We start from the raw sequence: 24,341 nt of genomic DNA on the forward strand, positions 1-24,341 counted from the left end.
TGCAGGACGCATATTTTCTCGCTCTGACCGTAACTTAGGTACAAGCTGGCTCATTGGATTCCACACTCTCTCCTTTTTCTATTGTGGATCACGGATTTGTATTTTAAACCACCTCGGATACTATATCCTCTTGAAAATGAGAGTCGAGAACGCGAAACGGACATTCACAGTGACTTTTATGTCCACGACAATACATCGGCGAAGCACTTTAGCTACGGAGCTAACGTGATAGCATCGGGCTTAACTGCAGATAGAAACAAAAGAAATAAACCCCTGACTGGAAGGATAGACAGAACATCAACTTCTAGACCTCCACCCCAGATCCCACCTCACTCCTACCCACTTCTCTAAAGTGGGCTGGCTCAAGGTGGAGGACAGAGTTAAACAACTTGCACTGAGCCTAGTCTATAAAATCCGCTACACCTCCCTGATACCGAAGTACATGTCAAACTACTTCCTTAACGTAAATGACCCCCATAACCACAACACCAGGGGGTGCTCCACTAACCACGTTAAACCCAGATTCCGAACTAACAAAGGTCTTAACTCATTCTCTTTCTATGCCACATCAATGTGGAATGCGCTCCCAACAGGTGTAAAAGAAAGGGCATCTCTATCCTCCTTCAAAACCGCAATAAAAGTTCACCTCCAGGCAGCTACAACCCTAAACTAACACCCTCCCCGGATTGCTAATAATCAAATGTAAACAATGAAATGCAGATACTTTTTCTTATGCCTTCTGATCTCTCTCTCTCTCTCTCTCTCTCTCTCTCTCTCTCTCTATGTCCACTACTTGATGTCCATACCCCCCCACCCCCCCCCCCACACCCCTGATTGTAAATAATGTAAATAATTCAATGTGATTATCTTGTGTGATGACTGTATTATGATGATAGTATATATGATAGTATATATCTGTATCATGAATCAATTTAAGTGGACATGCAACTTAAACAAGTTGAAAAACTTATTCGGGTGTTACCATTTAGTGGTCAATTGTACGGAATATGTACTTCACTGTGCAACCTACTAATAAAAGTCTCAATCAAAAAAAAAAACTATTAAACCATGGACATGTAACTACACGGTTAATGCTTTCCAGGCTGGCGAAGCTTAACAATGCTGTTGCTAACGACGCCATTGGAGCTAACTTAGCTACGGGACCTCACAGAGCTATGCTAAAAACATTAGCTATCCACCTACGCCAGCCAGCCCTCATCTGCTCATCAACACCCGTGCTCACCTGCGTTCCAGCGATCGACGGAGCGACGAAGGACTTCACCCGATCATCGATGCGGTCGGCGGCTAGCGTCGGATTGCGCGTCTGCTATCCAAGTCAAAGTCCTCCTGGTTGTGTTGCTGCAGCCAGCTGCTAATACACCGATCCCACCTACAGCTTTCTTCTTTGCAGTCTTCATTGTTCATTAAACAAATTGCAAAAGATTCACCAACACAGATGTCCAGAATACTGTGGAATTTTGCGATGAAAACAGAGCTTTTTGTATTGGATACAATGGTGTCCAAATACTTCCGGTTCAACGATTGACGTCACGCGCATACGTCATCATACATAGACGTTTTCAACCGGAAGTTTCACGGGAAATTTAAAATTGCACTTTATAAGTTAACCCGGCCGTATTGGCATGTGTTGCAATGTTAAGATTTCATCATTGATATATAAACTATCAGACTGCGTGGTCGGTAGTAGTGGCTTTCAGTAGGCCTTTAAATGTAAACGCAAGAGTTGTGTTAGTAAAATAAATGTTATTCATTCTGATAACCAGAATGTGTTCTCTCACTCCCGCGATGTCATCAAATGCCCCCAAAAGGTGTTGAAAACTAAACGCTATCCGAGCTGTCGCGTTCAATTAGCCTTTCATTAGTAACCACGCGAAAGTAGTCGTGCAAAGTTATTCAAGTCATGCAACCACATGCTACTTGGATAGCTTGCACTTGCACCCACTATAGTCTCTAACATAGGCGCCGATCTACATTTCTGCCAGTGGGTGCTCGGACGGGCGGTAAATCTGACGCTACTTTTCTGAGCACGCGCGGTTTTTGCTTGGTGGTGACTCACCACTGGTTGCACATTTCAAATGCAGTATTAAAGGCACTACCTAATCCACTTTTTATGTTTGATATAATGAAAACTGTTCTAACTTTTATTTTTGATACTAAGAATACAGTTGTGTTTTAACTTTCTCAGGGAATATTAATTTTGAACTAATTTTATATACATATGTTTTCATCTCAAACATGTTATGATGGCAAAATGAACATTGATTAATATTTTGCATGCAAAGAATGCATCGAACTCTATTGCATTCTTAAAATGTTAAACTGTCGTCGTCATTATTAAGTGGTTTGTCTTGTTTATGCATTGCATTGTTTATGCATTAAATTGGCACAATCACCCACGGACGCATTTCAGCTGTGCGTGTCAGCCTTCGAAAATGAAAACAGGCGTTTAAGAAATTAAAGACAATTAGGCCAAACGCAATAATTGAGAGCACATCTTAACATGTATAATTAAACCTTAATTAAGCAAAAATATTGGTCCGGCCCGGACAAAGGTCCTACCAAGCAAAAGGCTTGTAAAACTCCACTGTGTAGGATGGGAAGCAACATGACGGTGTTCTGTTTCTTTGATGTATTGTAATTCACAGAAAGATTTTGTCTTGACCCGAGAGCTACAAAGCGGAGAGGAAGCAGGACCTGACTCCCCTTCAGGGACCTTTTCTGTGAACTGTTTTGTGACAAAGACGATGGTTGTTTACGACCCCCCTCCCTTAGAAACAGCTGTTGCCATGTAATCAGGGATAGTCCAAATAAAAGAGGAGGCGTACAATCTTTCGTCAGAGCGTGGTGACACTGTGCAAGGGTACAGGTGTACGCGTTTCTCCTCAATTGAGCCAAATTTAATTCTGTCTCCGTTTAAGTCCTCGCTTCTTGTCTTGTTTAATAGATGTCATCAGTGTTTGAACATGACAAGCTGAACAGGACAAAAAATATATATATATATGTGTACAGCTCTGGTAATGGGTACATTCGCACCCACCTGCACAAATGTACTTCAAAATGTAACAATCAAAATAAATATGACTTTTTTTTTGTTTACTAGGGCATGCATATATAATATGCAATAGTTTGACCATTTAAAATCAACAATAATAAAAAGGAGATGCTTGGAAATAGCATAAAAATGCCCCAAAAACTTGGAAAAACGCAATACATAGCGTTACTTTTTGGCGTAACCATCATGAGCGTTCTGTTCAGGTATATTTCTTTTTTATTTTGATAAATCATCATTAATAGGTATTGATCAATCTTTAAGCTGTGTGTATTTGATTTCAGTTTGCTTTTGACATCTTATTTAGAATTGTAGTTGAAACTTTTACAACCTTGTGTTGCGCTCATGATGGCGTAACCAAACTACATTCTTTTGAATATTTATTCCCTTTTTTTACATTTAGTATATTTAAATATACTGTGTTTTATGCTTTTTTTCTTTTTGGAACATGTACTATACATATAATACACTAAAGTCCCATATAAAATGATGTTTCTAGCAATACTTTAATTTTGCCTTTGGAAAGTAAGACTCCAATGTCCATTAGTGGAGCTGTGCACACATATATATTAAGAAAAAATATGATTTATTCGATTACGCGATTAATCGATCGGGATAGTCGATAGAATACTCGATAACTAAAATATTCGATAGCTGCAGCTCTAGTTCGAAACATTTAAAAGTATCTCTAAATCTTGGTCACGATTTTGTGCAGGAAATGACAGTTCTTGTAAATAAAGAGACAACGTCGAGTTTAGTAGAATAGACCGATCCCTATGCTAGAATCCAAATAACTGATGTGAGTCCACTTACCTTTATGGCCTGAATTTGGCGTGCTTCTTGTTTGTGTCTCAGAAGCTCCCGCTAAGAGTTGCACAAATGAGAAGCATTTCATTTCAGTTTTATTGCCAAATGAAAAACCTTGTTGAAATGAGCTAACTCAACGCACCTTGAGATCAAGGGCTTCCTCTGTGCTTTGGTCAAGGCGGCTGCGGACTACAACCTTGAGAGGAAAACAAAAAAAGAGCATCATAATTAGAGAGAGCGGGGGAAAATAGGAAGACACTGACAAGGGCTCACAGATCACTCTGATTAATTTACGCTCTCCAGACCGGAGCCATGGCGACAAACATGAACACAACGGAAGGACCGAGAGTTCGCACACAACACCGAGGGTGTTGTTGTGTGTTTTCGCAGGTTAGCAGAGACACAGAAAGAGGGCACCGTACCAGCTGCTGCTCGGCGTTAGCCCGGTGGTCACCGAAGCTCACTGATCCATCTTGGTCCTCCTCTGGGAGGGAGCCATTGAGGAGCAACGCCTGCATGTGGACAAACATGCAAAAGTAACTACATGTGCAACACCAACATGCTCTCTTGTCATCTTTGTGACATCCTAGTGAAGGCAAGTGCTGGACTTTAGTGTTTGTTTATTGTTCATGTCATTCGTGTTAAGTATGACCTCTTAAATAACAGTTAGTGCTGTAAATAATGTGTTAATTCGGGGGTCAGCAACCCGATTTAGCCCTAGTGGTTCCCTGGAGCTTTTTCAAAAATGGAAAGAGATGGTGGAAAAATATATTTGTTGTTTTAATAATGTTTCTGTAGGAGGACAAAAATAACAAACATTCCTACTTGTTAGAAAGCGCACTGTTTAATATGTTTGTGTTTATGCTTCACAGCGCCGTTTTGTCCTACTAATTTTGGCGGTCCTTGAACTCACCACAGTTGGTTTACATGTACAACTTTCTCCGTCGCTGCCACAGAAAGACGTGTTTTATGCCACTCCTTTGACTCATTTTGTCCACCAAACGTTTTATGCTGTGCGCGAATGCACAAAAGGTGAGCTTTGTTGATGTTATCGACTTGCGTGGAGTGCTAATAATCCATGCTAACATGCTATTTAGGATAGGATAGGATAGGACTTTATTGTCATTGCACAAGTTTAACGAACCTACGTTTTCAGCACAGACCAGTGTTTCCCATAAACTGCCAAGATACCTGTGGCGGTGGGGGCGTGGCTATGGGCGTGGTCACCATGACAGAGTAATTTGCATAATTTACTACAATGATATGATTTTCTCTAAAAAGGCTCAAAAAAATGTGTACTTACTAATTAATAATAACAGTTTTGTTTTAAACGTCCATCCATCCATCCATCCATCCATTTTACAATATAATTACAACACTATGTACATATTTATATACAGATTTGAACAATAAGTTATTCACTGAAATATATTTAATTGTGGTTCTTACAAAAAATATATCTTATAAAAATATAAAAGCTAAAATGTCTCTTAAAGCTCTGCCCCTTTAATTAGTGCATACTAAATAATTTAACTTTAGCCTACTATTACAACCATATTATTTACCAGCAACATAAAGTGAAACAGAGGCAGAGGTGTCCTGCCACGGTCAGTAACAAATAAACAGAAAACAGTAGTGGTGGTAGATAGACACAAAGCTTCATCAAACATCTGATCCACTGAACAAAGAGCTCCAAAAATCTTGATCCTACACTTCTCTTTTGTAAAGTAAATCTGAACAGCCGATATGGGCATCTACATCAACTATATGATTTGCCTGAAAAGCTGGACAGGACAAAATTAAAAAAATAAATAAATAAAAAAACAAAACAATTATGGCGGCCTTAATTCTTTCGTGGCGGGCCGCCACAAATAAATGAATGTGTGGGAAACTGCAGACACGTTCAAGATTAGACAAACAGTGTACAGGGTTTCAGAACAGGAACGCTGGGGAAAAAGATGAGTAAAAAAGACAATCTAGACTGGGCTCCTAAGGGGGCCTAGTCCGGAATGGGAAAAAACCTTCATGCCATGCACACAAACATGTTACATATAATCACGACAACTCGCAACAGGGGATGGGGGAGTTGAAACAGTGTACAGGGTTTCAGAACAGGAACGCTGGGGAAAAAGATGAGTAAAAAAGACAATCTAGACTGGGCTCCTAAGGGGGCCTAGTCCGGAATGGGAAAAAACCTTCATGCCATGCACACAAACATGTTACATATAATCACGACAACTCGCAACAGGGGATGGGGGAGTTGGGACCCTGGAGGTCGACTGCTGCTATAAAGCGCTGTTAGCCGTCCATCACCCCGAAGGGGAATCAAGGGCGTGGGGTGGGGGTGGAGGTGTGTGTGTGTATATGCCCATTGTCTTGGGTGTGTTGATGTAGAGTCCATAGGCCTGGGGCCGTTCTGCATGCAAGCAAAAGTTCCACTCCATGTGTCGTTGAGGAGGGAGGGAGGTCAAAAGCGTCCATCATTGAGGAGTCCTCAGGGGGATGTTTTCAGAACAGCCTGCTCCTGTTGTTGCATCAAGGCTATTCGAGAGAGTCAAATCGTAGATTAGGATTTTGTTTTTCCACGAGCAGACATTACAATGGCTTGTCTGTTCTATTCCATGCTTTAGGCTAGCTGTGTGTACATATTGCATCATTATGCCTCATTTGTAGGTATATTGGAGTTCATTGAATTTCCTTTACTTATGTCCTCTGTGTATTCAATTTATATTTGCATGTCTCATGACACATTATCTGTATGTAATATTGGCTGCATTTCTGACTGTGTGCCATGTTGTTCCAAACCACAGCAAACGTTACCATGTTGTTCCAGACCACAGCAAACGTTACCCAGCTTGCAAAGATTGTTCTATACCGTTGGCAATTTTAAGACAGTAATTTCCAGGAGTTATCTAACCCTCTAAGACACTTAATGTGTTGCCTTCATTATAACACTTACATAAGGCTTTTAACTTTTTGCGGCTCCAGACAGATTTGTTTTTTGTATTTTTGGTCCAATACGGTTCTTTCAACATGTTGGGTTGCCGACCCGTGTGTTAATTGATACAGCATTACCACTGATATTAAAAACAAGTTAAAAGGCGCAAAAGGCTTGATTTACAAATTCATAGAGTGTATTATGTGTGCATCCTTGAACACAACATTTTAAGTGTTTTCTATTTGGCATGGTTGGGTTTTTGTCGTGAAACATTGACGGGTTGCAATATTACTAAGAGCATGTCCGCTTCGAAATTGCCTGTTTTCCACTCGAGTCCGAGCAAGTACTCGCCACTCTGTCGTTTCATCCTGGACAATATTCATGACAAATTTGTGCTTTGTTTTAAAGATGTGCTAATTGGATTGACACAATATGAGAAAACAATTGAAAAGGAATGTTACCTTTGCAACCTCATTATACTACTGGCTAAGTTTTATATTCATAAATGTAAATTTCTCAATACCCGACCTGTTTTTTGTGCCTTTAAAAAAATAATTGGAACTTTACTTTAAAACGCCTTCTACCTCTAACAACCAAAAAGCTGTGAAAACTATGATGCTGTGCTCCAAATTTGGATAATTTACGGAACTTGTGTGAGCCTATGGCTTTACACTTTGTTACGTATATATATTTTGCATTCTATTTTAGTTACTTTATTGAGTTTACAACCCCCTGGTGCTGTTTTGTACTGTTTTTGCACTGTTTCTGTACTTGTGTTGATTATTATTATTTCTTTGCTTGTAAATGTTGCATATTATTAATAAAGGTTTATAAAAAAAAAAAAGTTGGAAAAAAGTCTTCTATTTTAGTTACTTTATTGAGTTTACAACCCCCTGGTGCTGTTTTGTACTGTTTTTGCACTGTTTCTGTACTTGTTTTGATTATTATTATTTCTTTGCTTGTAAATGTTGCATATTATTAATAAAGGTTTATAAAAAAAAAAAAGTTGGAAAAAAAGTCTTCTATTTTAGTTACTTTATTGAGTTTACAACCCCCTGGTGCTGTTTTGTACAGTTTTTGCACCGTTTCTGTACTTGTTTTGATTATTATTATTTCTTTGCTTGCATGTATCTAAATGTTGCATATTATAAATAAAGGTTTATAAAAAAAAAAGTTGGAAAAAGTCTTCTATTTTAGTTACTTTATTGAGTTTACAACCCCCTGGTGCTGTTTTGTACTGTTTTTGCACCGTTCTGTACTTGTTTTGATTATTATTATTTATTTGCTTGTATGTAAATGTTGCATATTATAAATAAAGGTTTATAAAAAAAAAGTTGGAAAAAGTCTTCTATTTTAGTTACTTTATTGAGTGTACAACCCCCTGGTGCTGTTTTGTACTGTTTCTCTACTTGTTTTGATTATTATTATTTCTTTGCTTGTATGTAAATGTTGCATGTTATAAATAAAGGTTTATAAAAATGTAAAAAAAGTTGGAAAAAGTCTTCTATTTTAGTTACTTTATTGAGTTTACAACCCCCTGGTGCTGTTTTGTACTGGTTTTGCACGGTTTCTGTATTTGTTTTGATTATTAGTATTTCTTTGCTTGTATGTAAATGTTGCATATTATAAATAAAGGTTTATAAAAATAAAAAGTTGGAAAAAGTCTTCTATTTTAGTTACTTTGAGTTTACAACCCCCTGGTGCTGTTTTGTACCGTTTTTGCACTGTTTCTCTACTTGTTTTGATTATTATTTCTTTGCTTGTATGTAAATGTTGCATATTATAAATAAAAGTTTATAAAAAAAAAGTTTGAAAAAGTCTTCTATTTTATACTTTATTGAGTTTACAACCCCCTGGTGCTGTTTTGTACAGTTTTTGCACCGTTTCTGTACTTGTTTTGATTATTATTATTTATTTGCTTGTATGTAAATGTTGCATAATATAAAGGTTTATAAAAATAAAAAAAGTTGGAAAAAGTATTCTATTTGTTACTTTGAGTTTACAACCCCCTGGTGCTGTTTGTTGGTATGTAAATGTTGCATATTATAAAGGTTTATAAAAAAAAAAAAGTTTGAAAAAGTATTCTCTTTTAGTTGCTTTATTGAGTTTACAACCCCCTGGTGCTGTTTTGTACTGTTTTTGCACTGTTTCTGTACTTGTTTTGATTATTATTATTTCTTTGCTTGTATCTAAATGTTGCATATTATAAATAAAGGTTTATAAAAAATAAAAAAAAGTTTGAAAAAGTCTTCTATTTTAGTTACTTTGAGTTTACAACCCCCTGGTGCTGTTTTGTACCGTTTTTGCACTGTTTCTGTACTTGTTTTGATTATTATTATTTCTTTGCTTGTATGTAAATGTTGCATATTATAAATAAAGGTTTATAAAAAAAAAGTCTTCTATTTTAGTTGCTTTATTGAGTTTACAACCCCCTGGTGCTGTTTTGTACTGTTTTTGCACCGTTTCTGTACTTGTTTAAAGTTTAAAAATCCTAAAACCATTTTTAAGGTTGTATTTTATCTCTAAAATTGTCTTTCTTAAAGTTATAAGAAGCAAAGTAAAAAAATTAATGAATTTATTTAAACAAGTGAAGACCAAGTCTTTAAAATATTTTCTTGGATTTTCAAATTCTATTTGAGTTTTGTCTCTCTCAGAATTAAAAATGTCGGGCAAAGCGAGACCAGCTTGCTAGTAAATAAATAACATTAAAAAAATAGAGGCAGCTCACTGGTAAGTGCTGCTATTTGAGCTATTTTTAGAACAGGCCAGCGGGCTACTCATCTGGTCCTTACGGGCTACCTGGTGCCCGCGGGCACCGCGTTGTTGACCCCTGCTCTAGACAATACCCTATAATGTGATTTTTTTTATATATATATATATACAGCCGCGACCCCAAAGGAAATAAGCGGTAAAAAATGGATGGATGGATATTTGCACATGTATTAAAAAAATAAAGAACTAAAAAAATCACACGCACATAAGTATTCACAGCCTTTGCTCAGTACTTTGTCGATGCACCATTGTCAGCAATCACAGCCTCAAGTCTTTTTGAATCAGATGCCACAAGCTTGGCACATTAATCTAGTGGTGTCGCCCATTCCTCTTTGCAGCACCTCTAAAGTTCCGTCAGGTTGGATGGGAAGCGTTGGCGTTCATCCAGGATGTCTCTGTACATTGCTGCATTCATCTTGGTCTAGTCAGGGAGGTGACCAAGAACTTGATGGTCACTCTGTCAGAGCTCTGTGGAGAGAGGACAGCCTCCCAGAAGGACAGCCATCCCTGCAGCACACCACCAATCAGGCCTTGTATGGTAGAGTGGCCAGACGGAAGCCATTAATAAAATGTTTGCCAAGATGCACCTGAGAAACAAAACTCTCTGGTCTGATAAGACAAAGCTTGAACTCTTTGGCGTGAATGCCGGCATACTTACTATATACCAGGGGTCACCAACGCGGTGCCCGCGGGCACCAGGTAGCCCGTAAGGACCAGATGAGTAGCCCGCTGGCCTGTTCTAAAAATAGCTCAAATAGCAGCACTTACCAGTGAGCTGCATCTATTTTTTTTATTTTTTTTATTTACTAGCAAGCTGGTCTCGCTTTGCCCGACATTTTTAATTCTAAGAGAGACAAAACTCAAATAGAATTTGAAAATCCAAGAAAATATTTTAAAGACTTGGTCTTCACTTGTTTAAATAAATTCATTAATTTTTTTACTTTGCTTCTTATAACTTTCAGAAAGACAATTTTAGAGATAAAATACAACCTTAAAAATGATTTTAGGATTTTTAAACACATATACCTTTTTACCTTTTAAATTCCTTCCCCTTCTTTCCTGACAATTTAAATCAATGTTCAAGTAAATTTTTTAATTTTTTTTATTGTAAAGAATAATAAATACATTTAAATTTAATTCTTCATTTTAGCTTCTGTTTTTTCGACGAAGAATATTTGTGGAATATTTCTTCAAACTTATTATGATTAAAATTCAAAAAAAATATTCTGGCAACTCTAGAAAATCTGTAGAATCAAATTTAAATCTTATTTCAAAGTCTTTTGAATTTCTTTTAAAATTTTTGTTCTGGAAAATCTAGAAGAAATAATGATTTGTCTTTGTTAGAAATATAGCTTGGTCCAATTTGTTATATATTCTAACAAAGTGCAGATTGGATTTTAACCTATTTAAAACATGTCATCAAAATTCTAAAATTAATCTTAATCAGGAAAAATTACTAATGATGTTCCATAAATTATTTTTTTTATTTTTTCAAAAAGATTCGAATTAGATAGTTTTTCTCTTCTTTTTTTCGGTGAATTTTGAATTTTAAAGAGTCGAAATTGAACATAAACTATGTTTCAAAATTGAATTGTCATTTTTTTCGTGTTTTCTCCTCTTTTAAACCGTTTAATTAAGTGTAAAGATCATTAATTAATAATAAACATAGAGTTAAAGGTAAATTGAGCAAATTGGCTATTTCTGGCAATTTATTTAAGTGTTTATCAAACTGGTAGCCCTTCGCATTAATCACTACCCAAGAAGTAGCTCTTGCTTTCAAAAAGGTTGGTGACCCCTGCTATATATATATAAATAATCCGTTCATGAAAGAGTATATCCGTTCGGCCACCGTGTTCAATGGAGAAGTCTGATCTACAAAATGTGCAGGCAGCATACACCTTCCCCTTCGAGCTGTCCTGGATGAACTGAAATTATTTTTTTTCAATCATTTTGGAACTTGCAAGTGTACTTCTTCTTCTTACTCGTCGTCGCCATGTCTCTTCTTCAGAGGTGGGTAGTAACACGCTACATTTACTCCGTTACATCTACTTGAGTAACTTTTGGGATAAATTGTACTCTAAGAGTAGTTTTAATTCAACATACTTTTACTTTTACTTGAGTATATTTATAGAGAAGGAATGCTACTTTTACTCCGCTCCATTTATCTACATTCAGCTCGCTACTTGCTACTGATTTTTATCGATCTGTTAATGCACGCTTTGTTTGTTTCGGTTTGTCAGACAGACCTTCAAAGTAGGATGTATCGCATGCCTGCGTTTCACCAATCAAATGCAGTCACTGGTGACGTTTGACTCCGTTTCACCAATCAAATGCAGTCACTGGTGACGTTTGACTCCGTTTCACCAAACGAACAGAGCCAGGCGGTCACGTGATTAACTGCACATAAAGTTTCAGCGGCAACAAGCTTAAGCTTACATGAACTCAACATCAAATTTGAGGAAGCACATCGCGGTAAGTAACGTTAGTAGATATTTTGGCTGTCACCGTAGGCTGATGTTAGCTTCCCTGCTATGAATCACTGTCAAATGTACATCGTGTGGGGACATTTATTAACGCACTGCAGCCTCATAGAAACAGACAAAGACACACACACGCACACACACACACACACACACACACACACACACACACACACACACACATAGAAACACCAATCAGAAGTGTACAGTGTGTTCCCAGGTGCAGCCCACACCTATCAGTTTATGGTTTGCGTAAAGGCTAACTTGTTATTTTCCTTTGTAATCTCTGCCTACTGAGCCTATGGTGCTGTTAAGTTATCGTGGCTCAATTTGCCTTAATTTTTTTTATGTTAATGTATTATTATTTAATATATATTATTGTTTTTAGTTGCTTAAGAGATATTCCTGGCTCTGAATTTGCTCATTGCTATTTTCATGTTTTTGTGCATTATTTGTTGCCGTCATCATTAAACGAACAGGTTACTCATCAGTTACTCAGTACTTGAGTAGTTTTTTCACAACATACTTTTTACTTTTACTCAAGTAAATATTTGGGTGACTACTCCTTACTTTTACTTGAGTAATACATCTCTAAAGTAACAGTACTCTTACTTGAGTACAATTTCTGGCTACTCTACCCACCTCTGCTCTTCTTCGTTCTTCTGCTTCGTCTGTTATGTTTTCGGACATTACTACTTGCCGTAGTTTTGAAGCAATGCATGATGGGAATCCGGATGTTGTGTGTCAGTGTATTAACGTGCCGGCTGGGATAAACACACGCTGCGAAATAGCTCCGTGCCTGCCTACTTTATCGGTTATAGGTAAACCTATGGATAAAGGAGACATATATAATAGTCTCTTTTTCAGGTGAGAGAGGACGCTAAAGGCAGTGCCTTTAAAGTACGCCCCCAATATTGTTGTCCGGGTGGAAATCGGGAGAAATTCAGGAGAATGGTTTGGAGGAAACCAGGCAAACGCTCATCACTAAACCAATACCACCCCTACAGTGAAGCACAGTGGTGGCAGCATCATGATGTGGGGTTGTTTTTCAGTGCAAGAAACTGGGAGTCAGGATAGAGGTAAATATGAATGCAGCAATGTACAGAGACATCCTGGACGAAAACCAACGCTTCCCGTCCAACCTGATGGAGCTTTAGAGGTGTTGCCAAGCTGGACAAAAAGAATAAACATTGGGGAAGGGGATGCAGACGTGGGGACCCAAACCTGGGTGACCAGCTACAACGGATGCAGAGTAGGTAGTATGAGAATACAGTATAGTAGTGTGATGCAAAAGTTATTTGATTTCAGAGTTATATTCCGATTAAGAGACCGAGTACATTTTTGCAGAATACTTGCCGATTACAGCGTGAACAACTTGATAAGTAGAAGCATTTAAGTCCCATCTTAAAACTTATTTGTATACTCTAGCCTTTAAATAGACCCCCCTTTTAGACCAATTGATCTGCCGTTTATTTTATTTTATCCTCTGCCCCCCTCTTTCTTGTGGAAGGGGGGGACACAGGTCCGGTGGCCATGGATGTAGTGCTGGCTCTCCAGAGTCGGGACCCGGGGTGGACCGCTCGCCTGTGCATCGGTTGGGAACATCTCTGCGCTGCTGACCTGTCTCCGCTCGGGATGGTCTCCTGCTGGCCCCACTATGGACTGGACTCTCACTATTATGTTAGATCTACTATGGACTGGACTCTCACACTATTATGTTAGATCCAATATGGACTGGACTCTCACATTATTATGTTAGATCCACTATGGACTGGACTCTCACTATTATGTTAGATCTACTATGGACTGGACTCTCACACTATTATGTTAGATCCACTATGGACTGGACTCTCACTATTATGTTAGATCTACTATGGACTGAACTCTCACACTATTATGTTAGATCCACTATGGACTGGACTCTCACAATATTACGTTAGATCCACTATGGACTGGACTCTCACTATTATGTTAACTCGACTATGGACTGGACTCTCACTATTATGTTAGATCCACTATGGACTGGACTCTCACACTATTATGTTAGATCCACTATGGACTGGACTCTCACTATTATGTTAGATCCAGTATGGACTGGACTCTCACACTATTATGTTAGATCCACTATGGACTGGACTCTCACACTATTATGTTAGATCCACTATGGACTGGACTCTCTCACTATTATGTTAGATCCACCATGGACTGGACTCTCACTATTATGTTAGATCCACTATGGACTGGACTCTCACACTATTATGTTAGATCCACTATGGACTGGACTCTCACTATTATGTTAGATCCACTATGGACTGGACTCTCACTATTATGTTAGATCCACTATGGACTTGACTCTCACTATTATGTTAGATCCACTACGGACTGGACTCTCACTCTATTATGTTAGATCCACTATGGACTGGACTCTCTCACTATTATGTTAGATCCACCATGGACTGGACTCTCACTATTATGTTAGATCCACTATGGACTGGACTCTCACTATTATGTTAGATCCACTATGGACTGGACTCTCACACTATTATGTTAGATCCACCATGGACTGGACTCTCACTATTATGTTAGATCCACTATGGACTGGACTCTCACTATTATGTTAGATCCACTATGGACTGGACTCTCACACTATTATGTTAGATCCACTATGGACTGGACTCTCTCACTATTATGTTTGATCCACTATGGACTGGACTCTCACTATTATGTTAGATCCACTATGGACTGGACTCTCACTATTATGTTAGATCCACTATGGACTGGACTCTCACTATTATGTTAGATCCAGTATGGACTGGACTCTCACACTATTATGTTAGATCCACTATGGACTGGACTCTCACTATTATGTTAGATCCACTATGGACTGGACTCTCTCACTATTATGTTAGATCCACTATGGACTGGACTCTCACTATTATGTTAGATCCACTATGGACTGGACTCTCTCACTATTATGTTAGATCCACCATGGACCGGACTCTCACTATTATGTTAGATCCACTATGGACTGGACTCTCACTATTATGTTAGATCCACTATGGACAGGACTTTCACAATATTATGCTAGACCCACACAACGTCCATTGCATCCGGTCTCCCCTAGAGGGGGAGGGGGGTCACCCACATCTGCGGTCCTCTCCAAGGTTTCTCATAGTCATTCACATTGACGTCCCACTGGGTTGTGAGTTTTTCCTTGCCCTTACGTGGGCTCTGAACCGAGGATGTCGTCGTGGCTTGTGCAGCCCTTTGAGACACTTGTGATTTAGGGCTATATAAATAAACATTGATTGATTGATTGATTAAAGTGGCATAATATTTAAGCGCTTCAATGTACCTGGAGGCGAAACACCATCCGTCTGGCCTCCTGCATCTCCTTCTCCAGCTGCTCCTGGTGGGCGTCCAGCTGCTCCATCCAGGACTTCCCTTCCACTTGCCCATCACGCCCGAGAGAAGGGCACAACCCACAGAGCGACACCTCCTCTGAAATAAGAGAGAGAGAAATAGCGGGATGTCCTTTTTCCATGTGTAGACGTGAAAGTCGACCGACCTGCGACATGTCTCTTGTCCGTCAGCTCGGGTCTGTCGACGCCGGCAGCCCTCCGGTCCTCCGGCTGATCACGGATGGTTTCCTCTTCAGGGGTGTCGCTGGACCGGGTAACAGCATACTCCTCTTTGGGGGAGTGAGCAGGGCTGGCTGAGCTGAGACTGAAACAGATGGCATGCACACAGTTTGCACTTCCTGCCAGATGAACGGCGATAAATAAAGCCCTAAAATGTTTAAAATACGTTTTTAACGGCTCTCGGAGGACCGCAGAATTAAGGATTAAACCCATTTGGGTGGGCCTGTCCGATCGGTTTCCCTCTTACAGGCTTGTCAGCATGATTGACACGAGCTGAAACGTGATCAGCGGGATGCATGCCGCGCGGGGAAATTCTTCCCGTACCTCATCAGCCATAATACTCCTTGAGGTTTGCAACGACTGGTTCCCTTGCTCTTTGTGTCGCGTGTGCTTGGAGAGCATCGGAGGCAGCCCGAGGATGAAGCATGCTGTCGTCTTCACTCTGCTTTGTTTTGATAGAAATAAGAAGCAGCTACTGTGGCCTCTGACCTGTGTGGCCCTCCCTCTGTCTTTGTGGGAAAACTACAGTGTGCGTGTGTTGAGGGGGGCGAATAAGAGGGAAAAAACTCTGCTTCTTCTGGAGCTAAGTGGTGAGAGATTGCAAATAAAACTGTGGGCTTAAGGGTAATGTACAAACCCTTGTTGGCACGTTGTGTAAATGGTAAATAAAAACTGAATACAATGATTTGCAAAACCTTTTCGACTTATATTCAATTGAATAGACCGCAACGACAAGATACTTTATGTTCGAACTGAGAAACTACATTTTTTTCTGGCAAACAATCATTAACTTGGAATTTAATGGCAGCAACACATTTGTCAGGTTCAAACACTGATGGCATCTATTAAACAAGACAAGGAGCAAGGAATTAAACAGAGACAGAACTAAATATGGCTCAATGAGGAGAAACACGTACGCCTGTACCCAGGGCCGGCCCGTGGCATAGGCTGTATAGGCAAATGCTAAGGGCGCCATCCATCAGGGGGCGCCACGCCAGTGCCACAAATGTTGGAGGGAAAAAAAAAAAAAAAAGTTGGTACTATTATTTCTAAATACAAAAAATAATCCCACGTTAATTAAAATGCAAAGTAAAGCCTATTTAATAGAAATATTATTTTTTACAACATTACGAGCCCCTCCCCCCCATCCCATCCCCCCGCACGGTGCGCCCCCTCCCTTCCCGTATCATGACTCTTACCACATCAAAAAATCAACACAAGATGTCAAAACGGCCAAAACTGTCAGGTGCCCGGGGAAGAAAAAAGAGAAAAGAAGAGGAGAAACGAGAAAAAGACAGAGGTAGCAGGTAGGTAACGTTAGCCTACATGAAATAATTTGTCTGTTACAGAATGTGATAGTAACCTGGCTTTTTAGCATTAAGCTAATGTTACATGATTCGGCAATTGCTAATCAATAAATAGCTAGTTCTGTTTTAACGTCGGGTTAATATTGTGGAGGGGGCTAAATTGTTCTGGAAAATAATAATGTAACGTTAGGTAATTACAGTACTCCCACCTTACATTCCTCAGGGACATTTGTATTAGATCTTTTAAGCAGGTGTTTTTTGTTTACATTGTTATTGCCTTCTGGTTAGCTAATGTTTGCCCTGCAGGTATTAGTCACTTTTCCACCCCTTTATATATTAGGTATAGTTGTAAGCCTGGTTGTTAAAGTGCACATCATTAATGTTAATTAAGCAATGAGAGGGAATGCTGTTTTTTAATTTGAGCACTGCTGTGATTCGGTTAAAGATAATCATAACATAACATTCTCATATAATATGTTAATTTGCTTTTTTTAAGTAAAAAAAAAAAGGTCAAAGACAAAGCTATTCGGTTTCTTGTGAGTATATACACTTCACTGCCGATGTGGGGGGGCGCCACCTAAAATCTTGCCTAGGGCGCCAGATTGGTTAGGGCCAGGCCTGCCTGTACCCTTGTACACTGTCACCACGCTCTGACGAAAGATTGTACGCCTCCTCTTTTATTTGGACTTTCCCTGATTACATGGTGTGACAGTCTCAAGCCCTCGTGTGGGTTCCAAGGACCACCAAGCACAGACATTACTTCGAGCAGAGTTTTGACTTTGTTTATTTGTCAATAAACCTTCAGTCCCGTCGGGTCGCTTTTCAGCTCTGCCGCTTTCACTGCTCGCTCCTCCGTTCGCTTTTCAGCCTTCCGCGTCGTCGGCGTCTGCCTCTCGCTCTCTTCCGCGCTGCACGTGTTGCTGTTGGCTCTCCAACTCCTTCTCTCCCGTCCTTCTCGGCTGCCGCCCTTTTTACACACTGAGAGGGGATTACTCAATTGTGCCCAGCCGGGCGATTCCCGCACCTGAGGTTCGCGGCGTCGAAGTGGGGTGAAGTGAAGTGAATTATATTTATATAGCGCTTTTCTCTAGTGACTCAAAGCGCTTTACATTATGAAACCTGATATCTAAGTTACATTTTTAAACCAGTGTGGGTGGCACTGGGAGCAGGTGGGTAAAGTGTCTTGCCCAAGGACACGACGGCAGTGACTAGGATGGCAGAAGCGGGGATCGAACCTGCAACCCTCAAGTTGCTGGCACGGCCACTCTACCAACCGAGCTATACCGCCCCGTCGAACCCGGCGCGCCCCGCCACGCTGCTCGCTCGCCGTCCACGCCTCCTCACCGCCATCTTGGAGCGGGCTCCGGTGTGCCCTGCCTCGCTGTTGGACTGCCGGCCCCGCCTCTCCACAGTCCTCCATCGCCGGACGCAAGCCGGGACTCCGACCGGGACTCCGACCGGCTGAGCCTACTCCCCCCCCCCCCCTTTTTTGAGGGAGCGGGAAGTGAAGACGGCCACGACCACCTGTGCCCCCGGTCTTCTCCTCCTCCTTCACCTGTTCTTTTTCTCCCTCTTCATCTTCTTTGTCTTCTTCTTTGCCTTTGTCTTCTTCTTTGTCTTTTTCTTCTTCTTTGTCTATGTCTTCTTCTTTGTCTTCTTCTTTGTCTACTTCTTTTTCTTCTACTTCTTCATCCCACTCTTCATCACAGTCTTCGTCATCACCATCCCGTTTGGGGGGCCTGTTTCCTTGCTTCTTGTCTGATTATTAGATTATTAGAATCTATTCAATTGAATATAGGCTGAAAAGGATTTGCAAATCATTGAATTTTGTTTTTATTTGCCATTTACACAACGTGACAACTTCACTGGTTTTGGGGTTTGTAGTTTTGTTGCTATTATGGATCCGGACTTAGGTGCCCATCCCTAATTTTATTACCTAAGACAGGGGTGTCCAAACTTTTTCCACTGAGGGCCGCACACGGAAAAGTTAAAGCATGAGGGGGCCGCTTTGAAATTTGTCATTTTCAAACCATAACAAAATATATGGATTTTTTGTTTTGTTTTTACATTTAGGGCTCCCGGGGATCATAAGTCTCCGTCATTAACATGTTAAAAATAAGTCAAATTATTATTTTAATTTTTAATGTAACGCTTACGGTAAATCTCTATATCAAATTCAGGTTGATATAAAGTAAAAACAAACAAAAAAAGAAGGTTTTATGCATTTTCTGTCAAAGACAACTTTGTTTTTCATAGTAAAAGTGAAATATGCAGTATTTCCCCCACAGCCCAAAACATTCAGAAAGCAATGTTTGATGTGAAGTAATTGGATTCCTCAAAAGATCAATAATGCAGGACACCATTGATTTAAATGTATTATTATTTCTGAGTAATCAGTCACAGTGAAAAGATAAATAAAATCCCACTAAATATCTTTGGGATCTAAAAGGTCCCCCACTCATAAAGTGTTACATTTTTATTATTATTTGTTTTACTTTCAACACCTAAGTTACGAGATCAACCTCAAATATCTGTCAATTTTACGTTTGAACTATTATTTTGTTTGTTTTATGCTCTTTTGTCAAAGAAAACGTTGTTTTTATACCGCAACCACATATGCAATATTTTCCACAAAAACATTTTAAAGTGAAATATTTTAAGTAATCGGAGCCTTGAATAGGCCAATAATTCATTATAACATTCATTTTTGAAAAACACTTTTTTTTTTGGGAGCAATAGCAAAAAAAGAAAAATAAAGACAAAAGAAAAAAAACAGCCTGCATGGCAGCTTTGTATCAACATTGCAACTTTCTCTCATGAGATTTGACCTCATTCCACTTTTTTTTTTATTATTTAAAAATGTTTGCAATAGTATTTCCAGAATGTGTGGCGGGCCGGTAAACAATTAGCTGCGGGCTGCAAATGGCCCCCGGGCCGCACTTTGGACACCCCTCACCTAAGGACTATATTTTAATCAACACTGATGGTGGGTATACATCCTTTTTGATACTTTTATAATATAGTATCACTTTTTGCTTATTAATGAGATGATGGATGCCATAACAAAGCCTGTATAGTAATAGTTGTGATAAAGAAGGAAGCTAACAGTACAAATAACTGACCGAGGAACAGCTATATAATATGGTGGTCCTTTAAATTAAGGCAGCCCATATTTTTGTTTTTTGTTGGCCAACAGGATATCATAACAATACAATTAAAGACATTGCATCAAAATATTAGGGCTTGACGTGAACAAAGTATGGAGACCCCAGATTTAAACTAATGTTTCACAATCATAACATAAGTGGCTCTAGTACTATTTTGCTCAGGCATTTGTTGACAAAGTGGTGACCCTCGCCCCATCCTTGTTTGTGAATGACTGAGCATTTCATGGAAGCTGCTTTTATACCCAATCATGGCACCCACCTGTTCCCAATTTGCCTGTTCACCTGTGGGATGTTCCAAATAAGTGTTGGATGAGCATTCCTCAACTGTATCAGTCTTTTTTTGCCCATTTGTGCCAGCTTTTTTGAAACATGTTGCGGGCATCAAACTCCAAATGAGCTAATACTTGCAAAAAAACTAAGTTTTCCAGTTCGAACGTTAAGTATCGTGCCTGTGCAGTCTATTCTAAGTGGCTCTAGTACTAAACAATGTTTTTACATATTCTGGAAAGAATGACAGAATAACATAAAGGCCAATGCTGTGCGTGTTAATCAGAGTTAGAATATTTTCTGCATTTCTGTTAGAAACTTTGTATCCAGTAGTAACTCAGGGCAGAAAAATAAACACACATTAAAATATGCATAATTAAAGGCCTACTGAAATGATTTTTTTTTATTTAAATGGGGATAGCAGAACCATTCTATGTGTCATACTTGATCATTTCGCGATATTGCCATATTTTTGCTGAAAGGATTTAGTAGAGAACATCGACGATAAAGTTCGCAACTTTTGGTCGCTGATAAAAAAAAAGCCTTGCCTGTACCGGAAGTAGCGTGACGTCGCAGGTTGAAAGGCTCCTCACATTTCCCCATTGTTCACACCAGCAGCGAGAGCGATTCGGACCGAGAAAGTGACAATTACCCCATTAATTTGAGCGAGGATGAAAGATTTGTGGATGAGGAACGTGAGAGTGAAGGACTAGAGTGCAGTGCAGGACGTATCTTTTTTCGCTCTGACCGTAACTTAGGTACAAGCTGGCTCATTGGATTCCACACTCTCTCCTTTTTCTATTGTGGATCACGGATTTGTATTTTAAACCACCTCGGATACTATAGCCTCTTGAAAATGAGAGTCGAGAACGCGAAATGGACATTCACAGTGACTTTTATCTCCACGACAATACATCGGCGAAGCACTTTAGCTACGGAGCTAACGTGATAGCATCGTGCTTAACTGCAGATAGAAACAAAAGAAATAAGCCCCTGACTGGAAGGATAGACAGAAAATCAACAATACTATTAAACCATGGACATGTAACCACACGGTTAATGCTGTGCCGCCTGGCGAAGCCTAGCAATGCTGTTGCTAACGACGCCATTGAAGCTAACTTAGCTATGGGACCTCGACAGAGCTATGCTAAAAACATTAGTGCTCCACCTACGCCAGCCCTCATCTGCTCATCAACACCCGTGCTCACCTGCGTTCCAGCGATTGACGGCGCGACGAAGGACTTCACCATGATGATCGGTGCGGTCGGCGGCCCGGAGACGTAGGAAGTCAACCCAGACAGGTGAGGACAGCGGCGCGGCGGCGGACGGCGTTGTAGCTTTCGACGACACCCCGGCCGCCATCAGAGTCGGCAAGAAACATATATTTCCCCAAAGTTACGTACGTGACATGCACATAGCGGCACGCACGTACGGGCAAGCGATCAAATGTTTGGAAGCCAAAGCTGTAGTCACGGTAGCGCGTCTGCTATCCATCTCTAAGTCCTCCTGGTTGTGTTGCTGTAGTCCGCCGCTAATACACCGATCCCACCTACAGCTTTCTTCTTTGCAGTCTCCATTGTTCATTAAACAAATTGCAAAAGATTCACCAACACAGATGTCCAGAATACTGTGGAATTATGTGGTGAAAACCAGAGGTGTGGACTCGAGTCACATGACTTGGACTCGAGTCAGACTCGAGTCATGAATTTGATGACTTTAGACTCGACTTGACAAAATGTAAAGAGACTTGCAACTCGACTTAGACTTTAACATCAATGACTTGTGACTTCACTTGGACTTGAGGCTTTTGACTTGACATGACTTGCTACTTTCCCCAAAACCCAAACCTTAAAAAGTTATTTGGGAGCGCTCCGTATCTTTCATTTTATACGTCTGTGTCTATAAGCGTGTGTGCTGCTTGTCAGCGTGTGTGCTGTCAGTACAACAGCCAATCAAATTAAATTTACGTTGTTTTCATCCCACAGCTCTCATCCAATCCAATTGCAGGACAACCACCGAACATGAGTTGTCAAACAATGCGGCAGTGAGAAACAATTATGCCAAAGTTGGTTTCGTTCGGGTATAAAAACTACGACTTGGTCAACAAAAAACGAATTGCTGTATGCAAATCACGCAGTTTGAATATTACAGACGGAGACGCAACAACTTCCAACTTCGTTCGACATTTGAAGTTGCACATACGTGTAGCTATGATAACGGACACATGTTTTGGCGTTTTTATTATTCATAGTTTGCTTAACAGTAATATAATATTCTTATACGCTATAAATGACCAGACGTCCGAGATCAAAACTGGGAATATAATCCCAGAGAAGGGGAAAAAAACGGTCAGCTATTTTTAAATTGAAGAAACAATATGATTAGATTATATATACATGCGTATATCCTACATAAACAATGTATGAATACATTAGATATCTATATATTTTAGGGACCAATAGACTGTAACTCTGTTGCTGCAGCAGCAGAGTTTATTCTGTCTTGACACTTTGTATTGATATTTTGTATTACATTCTTCCCTTAAATGATAATGTTTACAGTGATTGTTTTATATGTATTTTTTATGTATGTCGCTTTGGATAAAAGCGTCTGCCAAATACTTAAACATATATAAACACCTGAAAGTCTTTATATCAGCTAAAACCACCAATCTGTTTCACTGGATTCAGAATAAAACCAAATGCTGTCTTACCCAACAATGTTAGTATTTGAATATTGTTACTTGAAGACTTATTCCTGGTTACAATTACACTGTTAAGAAAGTATTGTCTTATATTTTGCCTAAAATGAGAATGCATCATAATCAGTGGCGGCTGGTGAATTTTGTTTTAGGTGGGGCTGAAAGTTTGTAAACCAAACCCCTGTAGGGGCGTCTTCCTCCCCCAGAAGATTTATTTGTGATTCTCACATACAAATATTGAAGATCTTTGCTCCTTCTCAACTTTGTGGTAATGTTATTTTCATAAAATACAACCAATAGTATGTTAATGTTTGTTTTTGCAAATGTGTTTATTCTGTAAAGGAATGAGTTAAATGTTTAAAATTGTTTAAACTATTAAAATGACTGGTTAATAATGCTATTATGAATTGCAATGTCAGCACTATTTTTTTTCCTGCAATTTCAAATGCACTTGTTTTAATAAATAAATACAGCGTTTTAAAAGCATACACAATCTGTGTAAAAATATTAGTCTGTGGTTAAAAGGACTTGAAAGGACTCGAAACTCAAAATGCAGGACTTGGGACTTGACTTGAGACTTTGTAGTCTTGACTTTGGACTTGACTCGGGACTTGCCTGTCTTGACTCGGGACTTGACTCGAGACTTGAGGGCAAAGACTTGAGACTTACTTGTGACTTGCAAAGCAATGACTTGGTCCCACCTCTGGTGAAAACAGACGACTTAAGCTGGCAACCGTGCTATTCCAAAATGTCTGCTTCAACCCGTGACATCACGCGCATACGTCATCATACATAGACGTTTTCAACCGGAAGTTTAGCGGGAAATTTAAAATTGCACTTTATAAGTCGGCATGTGTTGCAATGTTAAGATTTCATCATTGATATATAAACTATCAGACTGCGTGGTCGGTAGTAGTGGCTTTCAGTAGGCCTGTAATCATTATGTGAATACATAATAGTCAGATTCAGTTTAACTTGTACACCCCCCAAAAACTATGGAGTGAGTGTTTTTATCAGATGATTTAGTGATTAAATCCAAGTGTTTCTCCCGCGGGGATCCGAGCAGCAGCCTCCACTTAATCTTGTCTGAGCTGATGATAAAATGACAGATAAGATGCCTTCAATCCCTCTCCTGCTGGCTGCAGCCACTCAATAAACAAACTTTGTTTTGGCTCATTTGGACTTTCAGAT

General features: G+C 39.6%; 1 protein-coding gene across 5 annotated transcripts in view; it reads right to left on the reverse strand.

Annotated features, from left to right (window-relative positions):
* The window catches only part of dixdc1a (DIX domain containing 1a), a 71,246-nt gene that overhangs the window by 11,133 nt on the left and 35,772 nt on the right, over positions 1-24,341 (reverse strand). For 2 of the 5 annotated variants that reach the window (XM_062059931.1, XM_062059930.1), the window contains 5 exons: positions 15,636-15,793; positions 15,423-15,568; positions 4,300-4,389; positions 4,020-4,073; positions 3,884-3,934 (listed from right to left, as the gene is read on the reverse strand). In XM_062059931.1, the coding sequence (XP_061915915.1) occupies positions 3,884-3,934; positions 4,020-4,073; positions 4,300-4,389; positions 15,423-15,568; positions 15,636-15,793 (499 nt within the window). Of the gene's footprint in view, positions 1-3,883; positions 3,935-4,019; positions 4,074-4,299; positions 4,390-15,422; positions 15,569-15,635; positions 16,888-24,341 lie in introns of those variants that run through there. The other 3 variants (XM_062059928.1, XM_062059927.1, XM_062059929.1) reach the window with 2 other exon arrangements.

Source organism: Entelurus aequoreus, linkage group LG10 (genome assembly GCF_033978785.1).
Source record: "Entelurus aequoreus isolate RoL-2023_Sb linkage group LG10, RoL_Eaeq_v1.1, whole genome shotgun sequence".
In the NCBI taxonomy this organism is placed as follows: Eukaryota; Metazoa; Chordata; class Actinopteri; order Syngnathiformes; family Syngnathidae; genus Entelurus; species Entelurus aequoreus.